The sequence below is a fragment of the Pseudonaja textilis genome, chromosome 6 (assembly GCF_049901715.1).
Source record: "Pseudonaja textilis isolate UNSWEBS1 chromosome 6, rPseTex1.2, whole genome shotgun sequence".
Taxonomy (NCBI): domain Eukaryota; kingdom Metazoa; phylum Chordata; class Lepidosauria; order Squamata; family Elapidae; genus Pseudonaja; species Pseudonaja textilis.
The window spans coordinates 48,400,143-48,418,135 of record NC_141995.1 but is presented as its reverse complement, the minus strand read 5'-3'; the positions used below and the strand labels follow the sequence as shown (position 1 = coordinate 48,418,135).

At 43.4% G+C, this 17,993-nt stretch overlaps 1 protein-coding gene across 1 annotated transcript; it reads left to right on the top strand.

Moving 5' to 3' along the window:
- Positions 1 to 975: 975 nt before the first annotated feature.
- TMEM33 (transmembrane protein 33) lies at positions 976 to 12,298 on the top strand. Its single transcript, XM_026699797.2, has 7 exons — positions 976 to 1,144; positions 1,970 to 2,064; positions 3,083 to 3,270; positions 5,053 to 5,120; positions 8,091 to 8,224; positions 9,513 to 9,596; positions 11,355 to 12,298. Exons 1-7 carry the CDS (start codon positions 1,088 to 1,090, stop codon positions 11,482 to 11,484), a joined length of 756 nt encoding a protein of 251 aa, XP_026555582.1. The 5' UTR covers positions 976 to 1,087; the 3' UTR covers positions 11,485 to 12,298.
- Positions 12,299 to 17,993: the final 5,695 nt, after the last annotated feature.

Genomic DNA, 17,993 nt, shown 5'->3' with positions numbered 1-17,993 from the left:
CCTTTGCTGGTACTTTGCTTGTGTGGACTGACCATTCAAAGTTACAGTGGCACTGAAAAAAGTGACTTATGACCCTTTTTCACACTTACAACTGTTGCAGCATCCCCACAGTCATGAGAGGCCAGGTGAGGAGATGCGTGCCTCAATGTGAGTGATATTGAGTTGGCCACGCCCAGCCAATAACATGACCACCAAGCCATGTCCACCCAGTCACATGACCACCAAGCCACACCCACCAACTAAGCCACGCCCACAGGACCAGTTATTAAAAAATTTGAATCCCACCTCTGCTACTAAGGCAGGGTTTGTGAGGAGCCGCCCAGTTTATGTGTGTATGTGTGTGTGTGTGTGATTCATTGTGTCATTGAACAAGATAGTCATTTTTCGGAGTTCAGTTTTAATGAATGAATCAATTAATTATTATTAATAATTATTATAATTATGATTAATAATTATGACCATAGCTGATTATTATTAATAATGTTCATAATTGATTATGATTAATTATTATGACCATAATGAATTAAGATTAATAATTATTATGACCATAATGAATTACGATTAATAATAATTAAGGAATTGAGGAATAAATCCCATCCCTTTCATTAATTTTATATGCCGCCCATTCCATTCTCTGCCTTGTCCTAGCCAAGGATCAGGCTGGGGGAGGGGGGGGGGAAGGACACGCGAAAAGAAACGTGCAAAAACCACGCGGGAATCACACCAGCCAGGTTTGAGCTGGGAAAGCCTCGCCTACCGCGCAGCCCCGCTCAGCGCCAGGACGCCACTCCCTGCGCGCCTGGGAAAACTACATCCCCCGGCATGCCCCCCGGCAGTAGCCGGGTGAACCGGAAACGGCGGGCGGACGCATGCGCACTACGAGGCGAAATTGCGGCCTTCTCTCTCTCTCTCTCTCTCTCTCTCTCCCCGCCTCTTTCCTCCCTCGGCGGGGTCGGGGCCGGGTCAGGCGCATGCGCAGAAGCGGTCTCCTTCTCTCCCCTAAGCGTCGCGCCGGCTTCCCTCGCGGTCGGCCTTCGAGCTTCTCGCTCCCCTTCGTCGAGCCAGCGAAGCCGGGCGTCGTCGGGCCATGGCGGACGCGGCGCAGAACGGGCCCATGCAAGGCGGCGCGGGCGGAGGAGCGGTGGTGAGCGAACGCGCGAGCCGGGCCGTTTCGGACTACAGGTCCCATTGTCCACGGCGCGCGGGGGTTGCTGGAGGGGTGATCAGTTGTCCGTCCCCTTCCCCTCCTCCCTTGATCTCGCAGGTGTTCCGGGGTGGGGAAGAGCAGGCCCTCGGCCCCGAGTGGGAGCGGATTTCCTCGTGGTCTCCCATCCCCGATGAACAATATTCCCTTGTGGTCTCCCATCCCTGGATTAATATTTCCCCGTGGTCTCCCGTCCGAGGTTGAATAAAGCCACTCGTGGATAGTAGTAAGGGAACAGCACTGCTCCTTTCTCTCTCCTCTAATACAGATAATCCTCGATTTACGACTACCACTGAGCCCCGAATTTCGGTTGTTAAGTGTGTGAGACCATGGTTAAATGAGTTTTGAACCCTGTTGCGACCTTCCTTGCCACTGTTGTTAAGTGAATCACTCCCATTAAATCAGTAACCATGGTCGTTAAAGTGAATTGGGCTTCCAAATTGACTTTGCTTGTCAGAAGGTCACCACAGGGGATCGCGTGACACCGCCCCCGAGGACACTACGACCGTCATAAATGCGAGTCAGTTGTCAAGCATCTGAATGTAAATCATGAGACTATGAAGATGCCAACAGGGTTGTAAGTGTGAAAAATGGTCCTAAGTCCCCTTTTTTCAGCTTCAAATGGTCTCTTAAATGAACAGTTGTAGGTCGAGGACCTGTAAAAAAAATGGAATTGTCTGCTCTCTATATGCAACGGCTGAATATTTGTAGATTTAGTGTCAGGCATGGCAATTTTCCTGCATGAATTTTTTTCTTTTGTTCCAGCAATTTCTGATGACTAACAAGTTGGACACAGCAATGTGGCTTTCTCGGATATTCACAATTTATTGTTCAGCTTTATTTGTCCTTCCTCTTCTAGGGTAGGTATAATATTTTCTTTAAAAATTATGATGCTGCTTCTCTTCAATTTTAGGGACATAGCACTATATAAGTTTAGGTTGCATAGTATCAATTTTAGGGCCACAGCACTGTATAAATTTAGGGTAACATGGTATCAATTTTAGGGCCACAGCACCATATAAATTTAGGTTGCACACTATAAATTTTACTGCCCCAGCATTGTATAAATTAAGGTTAGCATAGTATATGTAAAAATTTAGGGTAGCATAGTATAAATTTTAGAGCCACAGCCCCATATAAATTTAGGGTAGCATAGCATAAATTTTAGAGCCACAGCACTCTATAAATTTAGGGTAGCATAGTATAAATTTCAGGAAGACAGCACCGTATAAATTTAGGTTGTATAGTATAAATTTTAGAGCCACAGCACTGTATTAATTTAGGGCAGCATAGTATCAGTTTTAGGGGCACAACAGAAAGTATCAATAATTTTTAAGATGTTTTATGTTATATTGTCACAAATTTAGGCAAATGTATTGTGTCTAGGTACATAAGGGATGTAGTCCAATCAGGAATTAGCAGTTTGACATTTCATTGATTTCACTGGTAAAGATCACATACTGGATTTAATTCACCAGTTGGTCAGTAGAATACACTTTGCTTGTAGTCAATGTTTTTTAAAACATTGCTGCTTCTGATTTTAAACCGTTTAATTTGGCCTGGACAATAATGGACACATAACCAATTCGGTGTGAGTCAGCGGAGGCGAAACTTCAGATTTCAACACTTGTCATTTAAAATTTGTAAAATATTGCTAACCTACCTAACCTTTATTTTTATTTTTTTTCCTGGGATGCAATATCCCCACAAAGTTTCACAGATTTGTCTTTAATGGAAGGAAGAAGAATGCCTCGGCTTGCCAGTTGAGCAGGGCAGATTTCAATACCGCGATGTCGGTGATGCAATTCAATGCTCGTGGGAGGATGACTTCGAGCAGTGGCTTGTTTGTGTGCTAACTTCTCCTTGGATAATTCCCAGGTTGCATGAAGCAGCAAGCTTTTACCAGAGGGCTTTGCTGGCAAACGCGCTCACCAGCGCCCTGCGTCTCCACCAACGGCTGCCACATTTCCAGCTAAGCCGGGCATTCTTATCTCAAGCCTTGTTGGAGGACAGTTGCCACTACCTTCTGTATTCCCTCATCTTCGTTAATTCCTACCCTGTCACAAGTATCCTTTTCTTTTTAAGAGTATTTAGTTGGACTTAGTTGGGGCTTATTTTGGAGGTAGGGTTTATATTGGGCACATGTGTAGAAATCAAGTGAGGCCTTACTTTCAGGGTAGGTCGTATTTTCGGGGAAACATATCTGGCGAGTCAAAAGTTAGATCTGCCCATTTGCTGCAGGGCTGGACTGAGCTGACAGGCAAGCCAGATTAATGGCCAAGGGAGCTGTGGGGATTTTAAAAGAATGTTTGGAAAAAATAAAAAGGAGAAATGACTAATTTTACCCGTGAGTAATCTTCACTGGCCTCTTACCAGCAGTAAGGATTTCTGCAAGCAGTGTAAGAAATCCATAGTAAATAAAAGGCTGCAATAAGCTTCCTTGTCCGCTGAAAATAAATAAGGACGGTAGGTTAAAAAACAACAGCAGTTTATTTCTTAATCAAGACAGGATTTATAATATACAGGGGGGTCCCCAACTTACAACCGTTCCTTTAGTGACTTCAAAGTCACAACGGCGCTGAAAAAAGTGACTTACGACCATTTTTCACACTTACGACCATTGTAGCATACCCAAGGTCACACGATCAAAATTTGGACACTTGGCAACTAACTAACTCATGATAGTTGCAGCATCCTGACGGGGTCACGAGATCCCCTTTTGCGACCTGACAAGCAACATCAGTGGGAAAGGCTGATTCACTTAACAACTCTGGCAGAAAAGGTCATAAAATGGGGCAAAACTCACTTAACAAAAATCTCGCTTGGCAAATAAAAATGTTGGGTTCGTATAAATATAAATCATTTTTATAAATAAAAACGTTGGGCTCATGGTACAGGTAGTCCTCAATTTACGACCACAGAAGGTGATCGTAAGTCGAGGACTACCTGTACCATGAGCCCTCTGAAGAAGTCTTGTGATGTTTAAAAATTGGTTGATTAATTCAAATGGCTGCCCACATCACTTGCAGTGACCGGGTGGCTTGAAAAGATAAATATGTGTGGAGTTCTTAATTATGTTCAATTATCTGTCCAATTAGCCATCCCTTTTCACAAGTCTGTTTTGTTCACATTTATACTAGGAGTGAGGGGCAGGGTTTTAAACTGGTATTGGTTATAATAATAAAGTAAAATCTTCCTCAAGGCTAACGTGAATCCTGGCAACGACGTAAACAATATTCTTTTTCTTAGCAATACCATGTTTCCCTGAAAATAAGATCCTGTCTTATAAAAAAAAAGGCACCAGGTCTTATTTTCAGGGAATGTCCTCCACTGACTAACCTCAGTTGTGCGCATCGCCCCCGGCCTCCTTTTTGCTCTCTGAGGCCTTCAGGAACTTCTGTGGCCGGCAAGGCTTTCCTGAAGGCCTCTGAGGCCGATAAGAGAGCTCAGGATCGATCCAGAGTTTTGTTATCAGCTCCAGAGGCCTTCAGGAAAGCCTTGCCAGTCTTGCTGGCTGCAGAAAAAATGGGCTGGCAAGGCAGGTGTTGGGGTGTGCGAGGCCTGGCTACACCTGTCCAAAGCTAGGTAGCAGGGCAGCTCCACCCCCCCCCATCCCCACCTTAGCTTAATTTTTACCCATCCATCCTGGTGTGGGTGGGATCTTAATTAGGACCTATTTTGGGGGGTAGGGCTTATATTGGGCACCTGTGTAAAAAAAATCAAGCTAGGGCTTACTTTCAGGGTAGGTCGTATTTTCAGGGAAACGGGGTGTTACCTTGGCTCAGTTCCAGGATTTTTAAAACTTGTCCACTGTAATTATAATGTGGTGCCCTTAACTTTCACTTCAGTGAGCATTTTTCCTGTCCTCTTGTTTTCGTTGCTTCATGCTGTGACCTACACAAAGAAAGTTCTTGATGTAAGTATGATGTTGACATCTATTTTTCTGCTTTGAGATCTGGGCTGGTTATAGAGTAATTTTTCTCTACCTTGGGAATGTTTAAATTGTGTGGACTTCTAAAACATTCCCAAAGTTGAGAAATCCTATTATATTGGGTTTTCTTCTTGGACAATTAAGAAGACCATGGAAGAGAGGAGTGAGGTCTTCATGTTGTTAGTTGAGAAGTCGTGTCTGACCCATCACGACCGCATGGACCACATTTGTCTAGACCTTCCTGTCCTCTACCATCTTCTGGAGTCCATTTAAGCTCACGCTGACTGATTCAGGGACTCCATCCAGCCTCCTCCTTCTCTGCCGCCCCCTTCTTCCTCCCAGCATTCAGCTCTTCTCCAGGGAGTCCTTCCTTCCTTCTCATGAGGTGGCCAAAGTCTTTGAGTTTCCTCTTTACGATCTGGCCTTCTAAAGAGCAGCCAGGGTTGATCTCCTCTAGGACTGACCAGTTGGATGGCCTTGCAGTCCAAGGGACTCACAGGAGTCTCCTCCTCCAGCCCCAGAGTTCAAAGAACCTCCATTCTTTGGCACTCAGCCTTCTTTACGGTCCAACTTTCCCAGCCATACATTGCAACTGGGAAAGCCATAGCTCTATACACCCTTTTTTTTAAATAAAGTTTTTTATTTTTCCGTTTCAAAAGTACGTTTCATTTTTTCCCAAGCAGTGTGTCTTCTGGGCACAAACACCTCTGTGCCAACCTCCGTCACCATTCACATTCACATTGATATTATTTCTCTAAATTTGGAATTAAAGATACATCAAACAGCTAAACATAAAACTCTTCTGGTGATAATACCTTACTAACATTACATCTTATTGTTCTCATCGTACATATATCAACAGTTGTCATCTTATTTGTATCTCTTTTTTTAATCTGTTTTCTGTTCTTTGCATTTGCAAATTTCTTTTTTATTTTCTAGCAATTGATAAAATATATTCCACATCATATAATACACAGTTGGCTCTTTCTCCTTAATTGCTAGTGTTAGTCTGTTCATTTCTGCACACTCTAATATTTTCTTAATTACCTCCTCATCTGTTAGCAGGGGGATGTCTCTGCTTTTGAGTAGGCTGTCTAGATTTGCCATAGCTTTCTTCCGTAGTCTTTTAATTTCTTGGCTGCAGTCCCCATCTGCAGTGATCTTGGAGCTCATGAAAATAAAATCTGTCACTCCCTCCATTTCTTCCCCATCTATTTGCCAGGGGAAGAGAGCATATCTCTGCATTTATTGTAGACTGAATATATTAATGTTATTTTATTTTTACTCTTTTTTGACTGTTTATTATATATCGGCTTTGAGAAAGTTAACGAAGATAATGAATAATGTAAAATAAAATAGGTGGTAAGGTGAAAATGGAAATAATAGGGGATAAGGTATTGAAAATATATGTGAGGATGGAATGTTTTTGATATTGAATGAATGAATTGAAATATGAAGTGAGCACTTATTTAAAGATCAGCGGAATAGATAACGATTGGATATGAAATTAGATAGGAAAGTTGGAAATGCAATTATGACAATGTATAAATGTTGTAACCTGGAATCACGCTGCTCACTGAAGAGATGTGCCAAAATAAAAATAAAAACTTTTATTAAAAAAAAAGATGAGAGAATCATTAGAAAAATAATATATCCCTTCCCTCTGCTGATGGCCACGGAACTCTGAAATGACCAGCCTACCTGTCAGCAGGCAGCTGTAGGGCCACATACAGGAAGTCCTTGACTTACAACGGTTCACTTAGTGACGCAGCGGCACTGGGAAAATGACACGTGGCCATTTTCCACATTTAATAACCGTTGTAGCATCCCGATGATCACGTGATCAACATTCTGAGGCATCCTTCTGATGGTTGCAGCACCCCAGGGTGATCCCCTTTGGCGACCTTCTGACAAGGCAAGTCAGTGGAAAAATTCATTCATTTGCTTAGCAGTCGTGCTATCTATGCAACAGTTGCAGCGATTCGCTGAACAACCCTGGCGAGGGAGGTCGTAAAACGGGGCAAAGTTCACTTAAGAAATGTTTCACTTAGCAATGCATATGTTGGGCTCCGTTGTCGTAAATCGAGGACTGTACGCTCTCATGGCATTGACAAAGCAGTTGTGAGGTACTATTACTGATACTTTTTGTCCTCTTGGGGCTATGAAAGATGCTTTCCATGCTTTAAGAGACTTTTTTTTAGCGGTATTCAGAGTTAACTCTTTAGATTTACAAGGATCAGCATGTTTGGAAAGCTGGTTTAGATCTTAGAGGGTTAATGAGTGCCTTCATGGTTCTTCTTCTTCCTCTTCCTCTTCTCTTCCTCCTCCTCTTCCTCCTCCATATACATAAAAGCGAAATACCACTCGCGCATCATCACAAAATCTCCAGAACCGTAAAGCCTACAAACTTGAAATTGGGCGTGTATGTTCGTCTTGGCTTCCAGGTGCTCACTAAGAAAGGATTTTTCAAAACGACCATCAGAGCACAAGTATTTTGTATCTTATTATTACCACACTCTGATGCTAAGGAGTTCTAAATCTCTTCCAAATGCAAAACACAAGCAGAAGAGTTTCAGTTTCACAGCACTAAGCATCTTTAGCACAGAACAGTTGAGCTAAGCCACGCCCAGGGTCCTTGCTGTCTCCTTGCTCACACAGTAAATACTGTCTCAGTTTCCAAACAGCCCTCAACTCTCACACACTGACAAGATGCTAGCCAGATAAATACCGATTGATGGTGGTAGGCAGAGGCAAAAAAATTTCCCCCTTATTTTCCTCCCTCAAAACTAAGCCCGACCACATTGGTTCGTAGCGAAACACAGGTATAGAGCTACTAAATATTAAGAGTTAAAAATATCTACAGAGTTTTTATTTTTCATTGGTAAATTGGCATAAGCTAGAGCAAGTGATTTCCAGGGACATTTGTTCATTGGTTTTTCTCCCTTCTTTTTAAAGGCCCGGGGCTCAAATAGCCTGCCTTTTCTCAGAAATCTGTTGGACAAGTTGAACGCTAATCAGCAAAACATCTTAAAATTTATTGCCTGCAACGAAATCTTCTTGATGCCAGCTACCGTGTTTATGCTTTTCAGGTATGTGTCCTTTGTAGTCCTTCATATATATAAATTTATTTTTCAAGCTATCTCAACTGCACCCACAGTTTGGAATGCAGTATTTCCTGTCTCAAAGAAACCTGATTTACGGGGTGAAGAAGAAGGCTCAGGCTAGTGATTTATTCAAGGTTTTATGATTTCCATGAGAACTTAAAAGAGCTCTAGAGCTGAACTGCAGAATGTCTGATTCTTGGTGAATGTACTTTATTTTTTTTCTTTATGTACACTGAAAGCATATGCATCAAAGAGAAATTCCTTGTGCGTCCAAGCACACTTGGCCATTCAATAATTCTATACTAGAGTGTCAGTTAAATTGCTCTTAAACATTGGGCAGGGTAGATTGAAACGTATTTTTTTATTACTATTATTATTTTGGTATCTTAAACAGGATTCCGATGATAAAAAGATACAAAACTTTGAAGAGAGGTGCAGCCTTCATTTTTTTGTTTGTTTTTGGCTTCAAAATATTCGTTTGTCACAATTAAGGTCATTATGTGGGCTGGTGGTGGATAATGCATTTATAGTCAGGCTAACACATGGCACCATATTGCCAGAGGGGTGGCCTGTCCTAGACACTGTTTCTTGGAAGTGATCCCAATTAAACTCATTGAGGCTTATTTTTTAAATAAGGGAATTGCTTTCAGACAAGCCTGCCTAGGAAATAAAAGCTGCCTTGAACACAGCGAGGTCTGTTCCTGAGTGACACTGGACAGGCAGTGCTTCTCTTCCTCTTTTCATGCTTTCTTGGTTTTTTTTTTATTATATTGCCACTATTTTTGGCAATCAAAGCATGTTACGTCCTGAGCTATAGATCTGTTTGGGTGTGTATCCGCCACAGAATATTGACACGTAAGATTAGTTCAGAATGCGGAGTACAGATGCGACCTTTCCTGCCGCTGTTGTTAAGCGGATCCCTGCAAGCTGCATAGTTCATGACACGATTGTTAAGTGCATCCTGCTTTCACAGGGACTCTGGCTTGTCAGGAGGGCGGAAAAGGGGAAATCACTTGGCCCTAGGACACTGCAACCGTCATAAGTACATGCCAGTTTCTCAGTGTCCAAATTTTGGTCATGTGACCGTGGGGATCATAAGTGAAAAAGGGTCATAAGTTGCTTTTTTTCAGCGCCATTGGGACTTCGGCCACTAAATGAACAGTTGCAAGTCAGGGAACCCCCCCCCTGTATAATAATATAAATCCTCTCTTGGTTAAGAGATCAACTGCTGTTGTTTTTTAACCCACCGTCCTTCTCTTTTTGTCCTTTTCAGCGGACAAGGAAGCTTGCTGCAGCCTTTTATTTACTACAGATTTCTTACGCTCCGTTACTCTTCTCGCAGAAATCCTTACTGCAGGTGAGAAGCCAGTGAGGATTACTCATGCGCACAATTATTTTGGGGCTACCTTAAGCAGAGAGCTAACTGTTTGGGGTTTCTCTCGGTATCTCATGGCTATAATTCCATTTTTTAAAAATATTTTTACAAAATGCTTCCATTCTTCTTCTCTTCTCTTCTCTTCTCTTCTCTTCTCTTCTCTTCTCTTCTCTCTTCTCTTCTCTTCTCTTCTCTTCTCTTCTCTTCTCTTCTATTTAATTCTAATTCTATTTTATTCCACATTCTTCTCTTCTCTCTCTCCCCTTCTGCTCCGCTCCACTCTACTCCACTCCTTTATTCCATTCCATTCTTCTATTCCGTTCCATTCTTCTGTTCTTTTCCATTCCATTATTCTATTCACCAATATGCTTGTTAAGTGAATCTGGCTTCCCCGCTGACTTCACAAAACGGGACCACATGATCCCAGGGACACTGCAACCATCATAAAGACAAATCACTTGCCAAGCATTCAAGTTTTGTTTGTGTGATCCCCCTGGGGGATGCTGCAACGGTCCTAAGTGTGAAAAACGGTTCCTAACTCGCTTTTTCAGCGATGTTGTAACCTGGAACGGTCACTAAGTAAGCCGAGGTCTACCTGTAGCAGCAATCAGGGTTGCAGCTGTGTCCTCCTGAGTTTCAAAGATGAAATTTGAGAGAGAGAGAGAAGCGCTGCTGTTTGACTTGAACTTGGAATATATGTTTGCCAATGATCCCAACTAAAGCAAGCACATTAGAGATCTGCCAGGGTCTCCGTACAAAACTTGGTTGAGTACATCATTTTGGCACTATGGAAGGCAAAACCAGCCCTAGTTAATTCCTGCGCAAACCCACATTTTTACAACAGAGAATTCCCCTCCCCTCCTATTAGTGCAGGTCACATGGAGTGTCGTATTATTCTGAGAATAGAAAAACCTCCTATTAAGACTCAAATTTCCATGTTTTTTCCCTGTTGTTTTCAAATGTAGGGGTCCATGACTCACCAACGGCCAACCAACCTCATAAAACATCCCTATGCCTGTTTTAGTAGTTGCCATTAAAAAAGGGGGAGGGGGGGAGGAAGGAAATCTGGAAAAGCAGTGCAGCCGCTTGGAAGCGAAAGTACATTCCAACTCTTCTCTTTAAAAGATTGTAGCTAAAATACCAGAGCTTTTGCCCGCGAATATATTTAATTGGAGAATGTGATTGATGACACTCAGCCCGTGAACGTGCTCAATTGGAGAATCTGATTTATGACACACCCAGGGGGAAGGGGGGGAAACAGGGTCACAGGTGACTGTAAATAGCAATAACACTTAGACTTATATACTGCTTTATAGTGCTTTACAGCCCTCTAAGCCGTTTAGAGAGTCAGCCTCTTGCTCCCAACAATCTGGGTCTTCATTTTACCCACCTCGGAAGGATGGAAGGCTGAGTCAACCTTGAGCCTGGTGAGATTCGATCTGCCAAATTGCAGTTGACGTATGCCAGAGTTGGCTTCATACAGGGCAGAGCCAGTATGTCACCTCTAATGAATCTTTTGAAGTTTGGCTTGAGAATCATGATTTCATTAGGGCGATTTCTGGAATCCTGACAGTGTCCTCGGCTCCCACGGCTCTCCTCCTTGAAGTCTGGAACCTATATTCCTTCTCACCCTTCCCTTCCCTACCCACCCTCAGTTGGTTGGCCAGTTGAAAAGTGATAATGGCTCCAACGTGCTTCGAGCTTGAAAATATATATATATATATATATTTCTCTTTTCAGGACCCTCTTCACGGAGCTGAGGATTGTGGTTGAACATCTCATCATGAAGCCTTCGTGCCCTCTGTTCCTGCGAAGGCTGTGCGTCAGCAGCATTTCTTTTATAAGCAGACTGGCCCCCACGATTGCGTAGCCCAGCCTGGAAACCCTGCGTGCGTCTCTCTTTCTCTCTCCTCTCTCTCTATAACGAACATTCTGAGCAGCTGGTATTTCTGCTGGTGATTTATATAAATTCAAGATCTCAGTCAAGGTTGTATAGAAGCGGTTCCTTCTAAGAATTTGTTGGGTTTTTTTTGTGGCGTGTATCTTTATCTATATGGGTTGTTGTCGTTTTGTTCTTTTTTAAAGTCTGTTTTTTTTCCTTTCCTCAAGCCACTTGTTTCTCTGTATTTTGTGGAGGATGAGCACCTCTCACCTTAGGCAAAAAATTTCATTTTTAGGCGAGCATCGCTCTGTGTTGTACAATAGTTTTTTTTTTTAATGTGTCGTGGTCTCATCCATACTGAAAGCAAAATGTTTTCTTCAAACCAAGAAACGATGTCAGGCTGCGCTGTCTGCGGGGTTTGTGTCTTAACAAGCTACGGTTGGTTATTCCTTGGGCTTTGCATTTAAAATACCTTCCTGTGCAGTACATTTGAGTCAGTATTCCTTCGGTGAATAAAATGCAAGTCAGTTAAATCATCCTGTTCAACCCAAATCAGTTGGCATCTGTTCTGAACATGAACCATCAGGCGGAACATTTTAATGGTGTTCTTCTGATTTATTTAATGCTTTCGAAACGGAAATTCTTCGCCCTTTCTCCAGCAATCTCTTTTTGTTTTTCTCGGTACACCATTTCTTTTTCTGCTACCCGAATTGTCCTCTGACTTTGGCTCTCTTCTGAAACTGGGATTCTTCAAATGCCAATCTGTGACACTTTGGAATAATAAAGATGAATGTTGTGTTTATCTCCAACTCCTGGTGTTTGTACCCTAAGCATCACTCGGCTAGGCTGCTGCAGTCCAGCCTTTCTGGGAGATAACTGAAGCACAATTGAAGTCCAATCTATACCCTGTTTCCCCCCAAAATACGACTTACCCTGAAAGTAAGTCCTAGCTTGATTTCTACACATGTGCCCAATATAAGCCCTACCCCCCCCCCCAATAAACCCTAATTAAGATCCCACCCACTCCAGAGTGGATGGTAAAAATTAAGCTAGGGTGAGGATGGGGGTGTGTGGAGCTGCCCTGCTACTTACCTTTGGACACGTGTAACCAGGCCTCGCACACCCTGACACCTACCTTGCCAGCCCATTTCTTCTGAAGCCGGCAAGGCTCTCCCAGATATATGTTTTAGTTCCAAAGCTTGTCTGAAACTGACGGTTTATTTCATTTGAGGATTTGAGACAGCCTGGTAGCTGTTTTCTCGGGAGTCACTTAATTTAGGAGGTTGGTTCTCAAATGAAGGCATGGCTAACCCTAAGCGTGGGGCGATGAAAGCAGGACTTTAGCAGAAGAGCCAATACAAATGTTGTATAAACCCCAAAGCTTTTGCCACAGCCCTCCAGTGCTTCTCAAAAATATTGCTGCCATATTGCAATTTCAATATGCAGAAACAAAAGTTTAATTTATTTGATACGTAAGGGCAATCATGTTAGGCGTTTTCAGGGATCATTTCGTTTTTAATCTTGGCCATTCAGTGAGTGTCCATGGAGGCGCAGGGGTTAGAATGCAGTATTGCAAGGCTAACTCTGCCCACAGCTAGCAGTTCGATCCTGACCGGCTCAAGGTTGACTCAGCCTTCCTTCCGAGGTCGGTCAAATGAGGACCCAGATTTTTTTGGGGGGGGGGGGAGAGAGGCTGACTCTGTAAACTGCTCAGAGAGGGCTGTAAAGCAGCATATAAGTCTAAGTGCTCTTGCTGTTGCTATTGCTGAGGTAAAAAGCAGGAGAGAAGTCTGAATGAGGGACTCGTCCTGACATATCTTCCACTGTGTTACCCACAAACGTTTTTATCTTTCTTCCTTAGTTTGTCTGCTGCCTTGTTTCCGAAGCCCAAATCCTTGCCTCTGTCTAAGGATTCGCATTTTAAGATGGAGAAATTATTTGCTTGGGTATTAACTTATACACTGATTTTTGCGGGATTTTCATCATTCAATGTCTTAACTTTGCCCTCACTGATGGCATTAAAAGAATTACGTTGGATGCAGTTGTTTTAAAACAGATGTTTATATGTTTTTTGGAAGAGTACAGCATGAATGCCATTTTGATTAAACTCATTAGCTTGTCCTAGACAGTTTTGTACAGTTTTGCTTATTCATCTTCCTGTTGTGGTAAACTACTTCTAAGTGAGGCTGCAGTCCTTCTACTTGGAGTCTTCCTCACTGATGTATAGAGGTGCTGTTTCGAAGTGCCCACGAAGGCTGAGAGTGCCTCCTATGCTCTCTTGTTTGGAAAAATTAAAATGGCAATAGCAACAAAGCAGATACTTTAGCAATAGGCTAGCATGGAATGTCTGAGCCCATTTCAATCTGTGTTGTGGCCCGACAGAAGATTCGGACAGGGAGGAGGTTGGGGAGGAACATGGGCCAGTCCTGGAGTCTGGGGAAGGCTCTGACGAGGGCTCTGCATCAGAGGCAGAGATGGGGCCAGTTATCAGCTGCCTTCGGAGATCAGTGGGGCAGAAGAACAGCTGGAGCCTGTTCCTGATGTGCACATGCACAGAACTGCTAGAAGAAGGGAACAGCTAAGGAACAAGAGTCGACTCAGGAGTAAAGGCTCAGGTAGATGGTGAATGGCCCCTCCCATAGAGAATAAAAGAGGAGCGAAAAGGGAGTGGGGTTTTGCAGGAGACAATTAGTTCATTTGGGTGAAGATCTGTTCCTGCATTCTTGCTAATTATTGTCTGCTACAGTGTGGCGTCTGAAAGATATCGGCCTGGCAACTCTCCAAACCTGATAAAGGTCTGTAACTGTGAAATATCTTGAAAGACTGTCGGCTGGGACTTCCCTGGAGAGGAATTCACTGTAAATTAAATAAAAGGAGTCGGTTTTGTACTGTTGGGGAAGCCTGGGTCAGAACAATCTGATTTACATCTGTATAAGCTGAATTTTGTGATTCTGGAATTCCGAAACAGCATTAAAACGATTAAAGGACTCTTAGCCTTGTGTGGATGCCAGTTAGACCTTCAGCCCTCACTCCTTTTACTAGCTGCTAGGGAGGGAAGAAAACTACGCAGGGACTAAGTTTTATATATAGTATTTTGCAGATTTGCTTCTGAAAGGCCTTGGGATTCCCACTCCTTTTATTACATAGGGGTGCCCAGCTGGAAAAAGTCATGTACCACGCTTTTTAAAATGGCTTTTGAGGAGCGATGGTTGATGGGTACATTAGCACCGGTGGGGCCAGCATCACTGAGCTGTAAAGGGCAAAAGCCTTGGCGGGGGAAAAAAAAACCTAAAGCATTCGTTTTGCCCTTGAAAAACTACCAAGGGGAAGGAGAAATAAAAGGCTGCTTCTTCAAACTGTTTCCCAAAATAATCCAAATATTTTAACTCCATCCGTCCTACCCAAGTTTCCAAGCTGGGCTGCAGCCCAAGGCCTGGGGCATTTATTCCTTTTTTTTTTTCCTTGAAAGTTAGAGTAGTTTTGTTGGCATTCATTATATATTCCTTCTTTTTTGTTGTTGTTTTGGTGCAGAGAGGTTGGTCTTGCCCTTAGTAACAGAGTCATTTTGTGTGTGTGGTGGGGGGGTAGCAGATTGTTGCTGCATTTCAAAATGCCACGAGCTGAAAGCATAAATTAAGGGGGGTGGCGGGGTGGCGTTTTAAACATTGAAAAATTCATCATTTTTCCTTGTCTTCGAGGACCGGAGTGCAAAATGCTAATGGTGGCCTCTGAGGGGAAAGAGTTCTCCCGCATATTTGAGAAAAATGTGAAACCCTTTCAAAAGAAATCTAATAAGCGTAATCGTGGCAGCCTGCTGACACAAAGGAGGGGGGGGAAATAGGAGCCTCGTCCGCTTTCTCTCTCTCATTTTTCTTAACGCCGCAATTTAGTGGCCCCCACTGATTTACAAATTGGATCAGGGCGGTAAATTATCCATGCCAATACCTGCGAAAAGAATGCTGAGGCCCATATTGGTTGGGAGGGCTGCTTCAATCAGCAAAAAATGATAAATTTGATGGCCTGAAAATTGGAAAATACCCAGGGATTGGGCCAAAAAACCCCGCTTCCCCCTTCCCTCCCTTTGTAATTGATTGTGAACCTCTTTCATTCTAGACAGTTGGTATATCGGGCATTTATTTCACCACAAATTAAATCGTTCCCTCCTAGATTGTCGCATCTCTGCTTTTAGTGTGTGTGTGTGTGTGAAAATCCAATTTTACTTCAGTTTAGTTTACTTCGTTGTCATTGCACTTCGTACAATGAAATCAAACACCATCTTCAGTGCCTATCATGACCATGAAAATAAACACAAACACACACATCCTTCACCTTTCACGCATTGAACCGGAAACCTCCGACACCACACCAACACTGCACTATCCAGCAGAATTCAAAAGAGCTACTGCCCTGGGATAGAAGCTGTTTTACAGCCTATTTATCCTTGTTTTTATTATTCTGTACCATCTGCCAGATTGTAGTAGTTCAAAAATAAAAAGGGTGCCCAGGGTGAGATGGATCTTTGAGAATGTTTTGAACTTTCTTAAGGCAGCGGGAGCTATAAAGCTCTTCCAAAGAGAGGAAGAGAGCAACCCATGATCCTCTGGGCAATGACGTTCACCCTCTGGAGTGCTGTTCTATCTGCCACTATGCAATTGGCAAACCATACAGAGGTGTAGTGTGTTAAAATGCTGTCAATGGTGCAGCAGTAGAAGGTCACCAGCAATGTTTCATTCAGTTGTTGTTTTCTGAGAAGTCTCAGGTAGTATAATCTCTGCTGGGCCCTTTTGACCAGGGATGCAATTCAGTCAAGGAAAGGATCCAAAACGCACACAGAATCATGCACACCATATACTGAAAGAAGGAGCAATTATGATCCCGTCTTCGGCCCTTGCATTCAGAGGAGCTGCAGTCACGTCAAGATTACAGGTAGCCCTCATCTTACACAGCAGTTTGTTTAGTGACCATTAAAAAGTTACAACGGTAATGAAAAAAAGTAACATTTTTCACACGTACGACCATTGCCCCATCCCCATGGTCAAGGGATCAAAATTCACGCTTGGCAATTAACTCTTGTTTACGACAGTTACATGTCCCGGGTGTTGTGGCCCATCAGCCGCCGGCCCCTCCAGCAGCTGAATTGGAGGAAGAGGAGGAGGTGTGGGAGTCAGCGCTGGCATCAAGGCAACCTGGGAGCTCTAAGGGGGAAGAGGAATGGAGCTGGCAGAGAGAGAGAGAGGGGCAGAGCCTGGGTCTCCCATCAGCCCTAGGATGGAGAGTCAACAGTTTCCAGGTCTGGAGGTGGCTGATGAAGAAGAAGAGGAACAGCTGGGTCTAGTGCCTGATGCATATGGATGCACAAAAGGCAGAGGAGAGGAGAGCAGTGGAAATCATTGGGCCAGTCCTTGGGACGGAAGAGCCACCACTGCTAGCGAAGTCTGGGGATAAAAGGCAGAAGGCGGAGAATCATCACTGCTGTAATGAGCCCACCCACTTTGTTACTGGTTCTTCTTTTTTAAAAAAATACTTTTTATTAAACATTTTCCAACAATTTATAACATACTAACACTTTCAACAACGTTACAGCATCATCAACATATTGATATATTAATTACTGTCTCACTTTGGTTGCCCTTTCCTTCTATCCCATCCCAACAGATTTTTCAAGAAAGCTAATATTTTGCATAAGTCAGATAATTTCGGTGAGAACTCTGAATTGCTTTCTTCGATGATCCATTTGTGGTATAGGAGACTCAGGAGTCTTTTCCAACACCAAAGTTCACAAGATCAATATTCTTTTTATCCTCCTTCAAAGCTCAACTTAAGAGCCGTGACGGCGCAGTAGTTAAAATGCAGTATTGCAGGCAAACTCTGCCCACTGCCAGCAGTTCGTTCCTGACCGGCTCAAGGTGGACTCAGCCTTCAGTCTTGCGGAGGTCGGTAAAAGGACCCAGATAGTCAGGGGCAAGAGGCTGAGTCTGTAAACCACTTAGAGGGGGCTGTAAAGATTAGGAAGCAGCATGTAAGTCTAAGTGGTGCTATTGCTATGTGAGCCGTGGTGACGTAGTGATGAGAATGCAGTATTGCAGGCCAATTCTGCTGACTGCCAGCAGTTCGATCCTGTCCTGAACAGCTCAAGGTTGACTCAGCCTCCCATCCTTCCAAGGACGGTAAAAGGAGGACCCATATTGTTGAGGGCAAAATACTTTTTTGTGCGGCTGTTGATAAAAATAGGATCACCAATGACCAATGACGGATCTTGGAGAAGGAGGAAGATGAGGAAGGAGGAGGATACTGACTCTAAACCACTTAGAGCTGTAAAGTACTATAAAGCGGTAAAAAGGTAATACGTACTAGTTGTTTCTGGCTCTCGGGGGCAGTGCTCATCTCTGTTGCAAAGCCAAAGAGCCAGTGCTGTCCGAAGACGTCTCCGTGGTCATGTGGTGGCCGGCAGGACTAAACACCGAAGGCGCACGGAACGCTGTTACCTTCCCACCAAA

Excerpts from the sequence above, each read along its gene's own strand:
- TMEM33 (XM_026699797.2), top strand. The coding sequence starts at position 1,088 with ATGGCGGACGCGGCGCAGAACGGGCCCATGCAAGGCGGCGCGGGCGGA. Across the intron at positions 2,065-3,082 it reads TTTGTCCTTCCTCTTCTAGG|GTTGCATGAAGCAGCAAGCT; the intron begins GTAGGTATAATA and ends GATAATTCCCAG. Across the intron at positions 8,225-9,512 it reads ACCGTGTTTATGCTTTTCAG|CGGACAAGGAAGCTTGCTGC; the intron begins GTATGTGTCCTT and ends TGTCCTTTTCAG.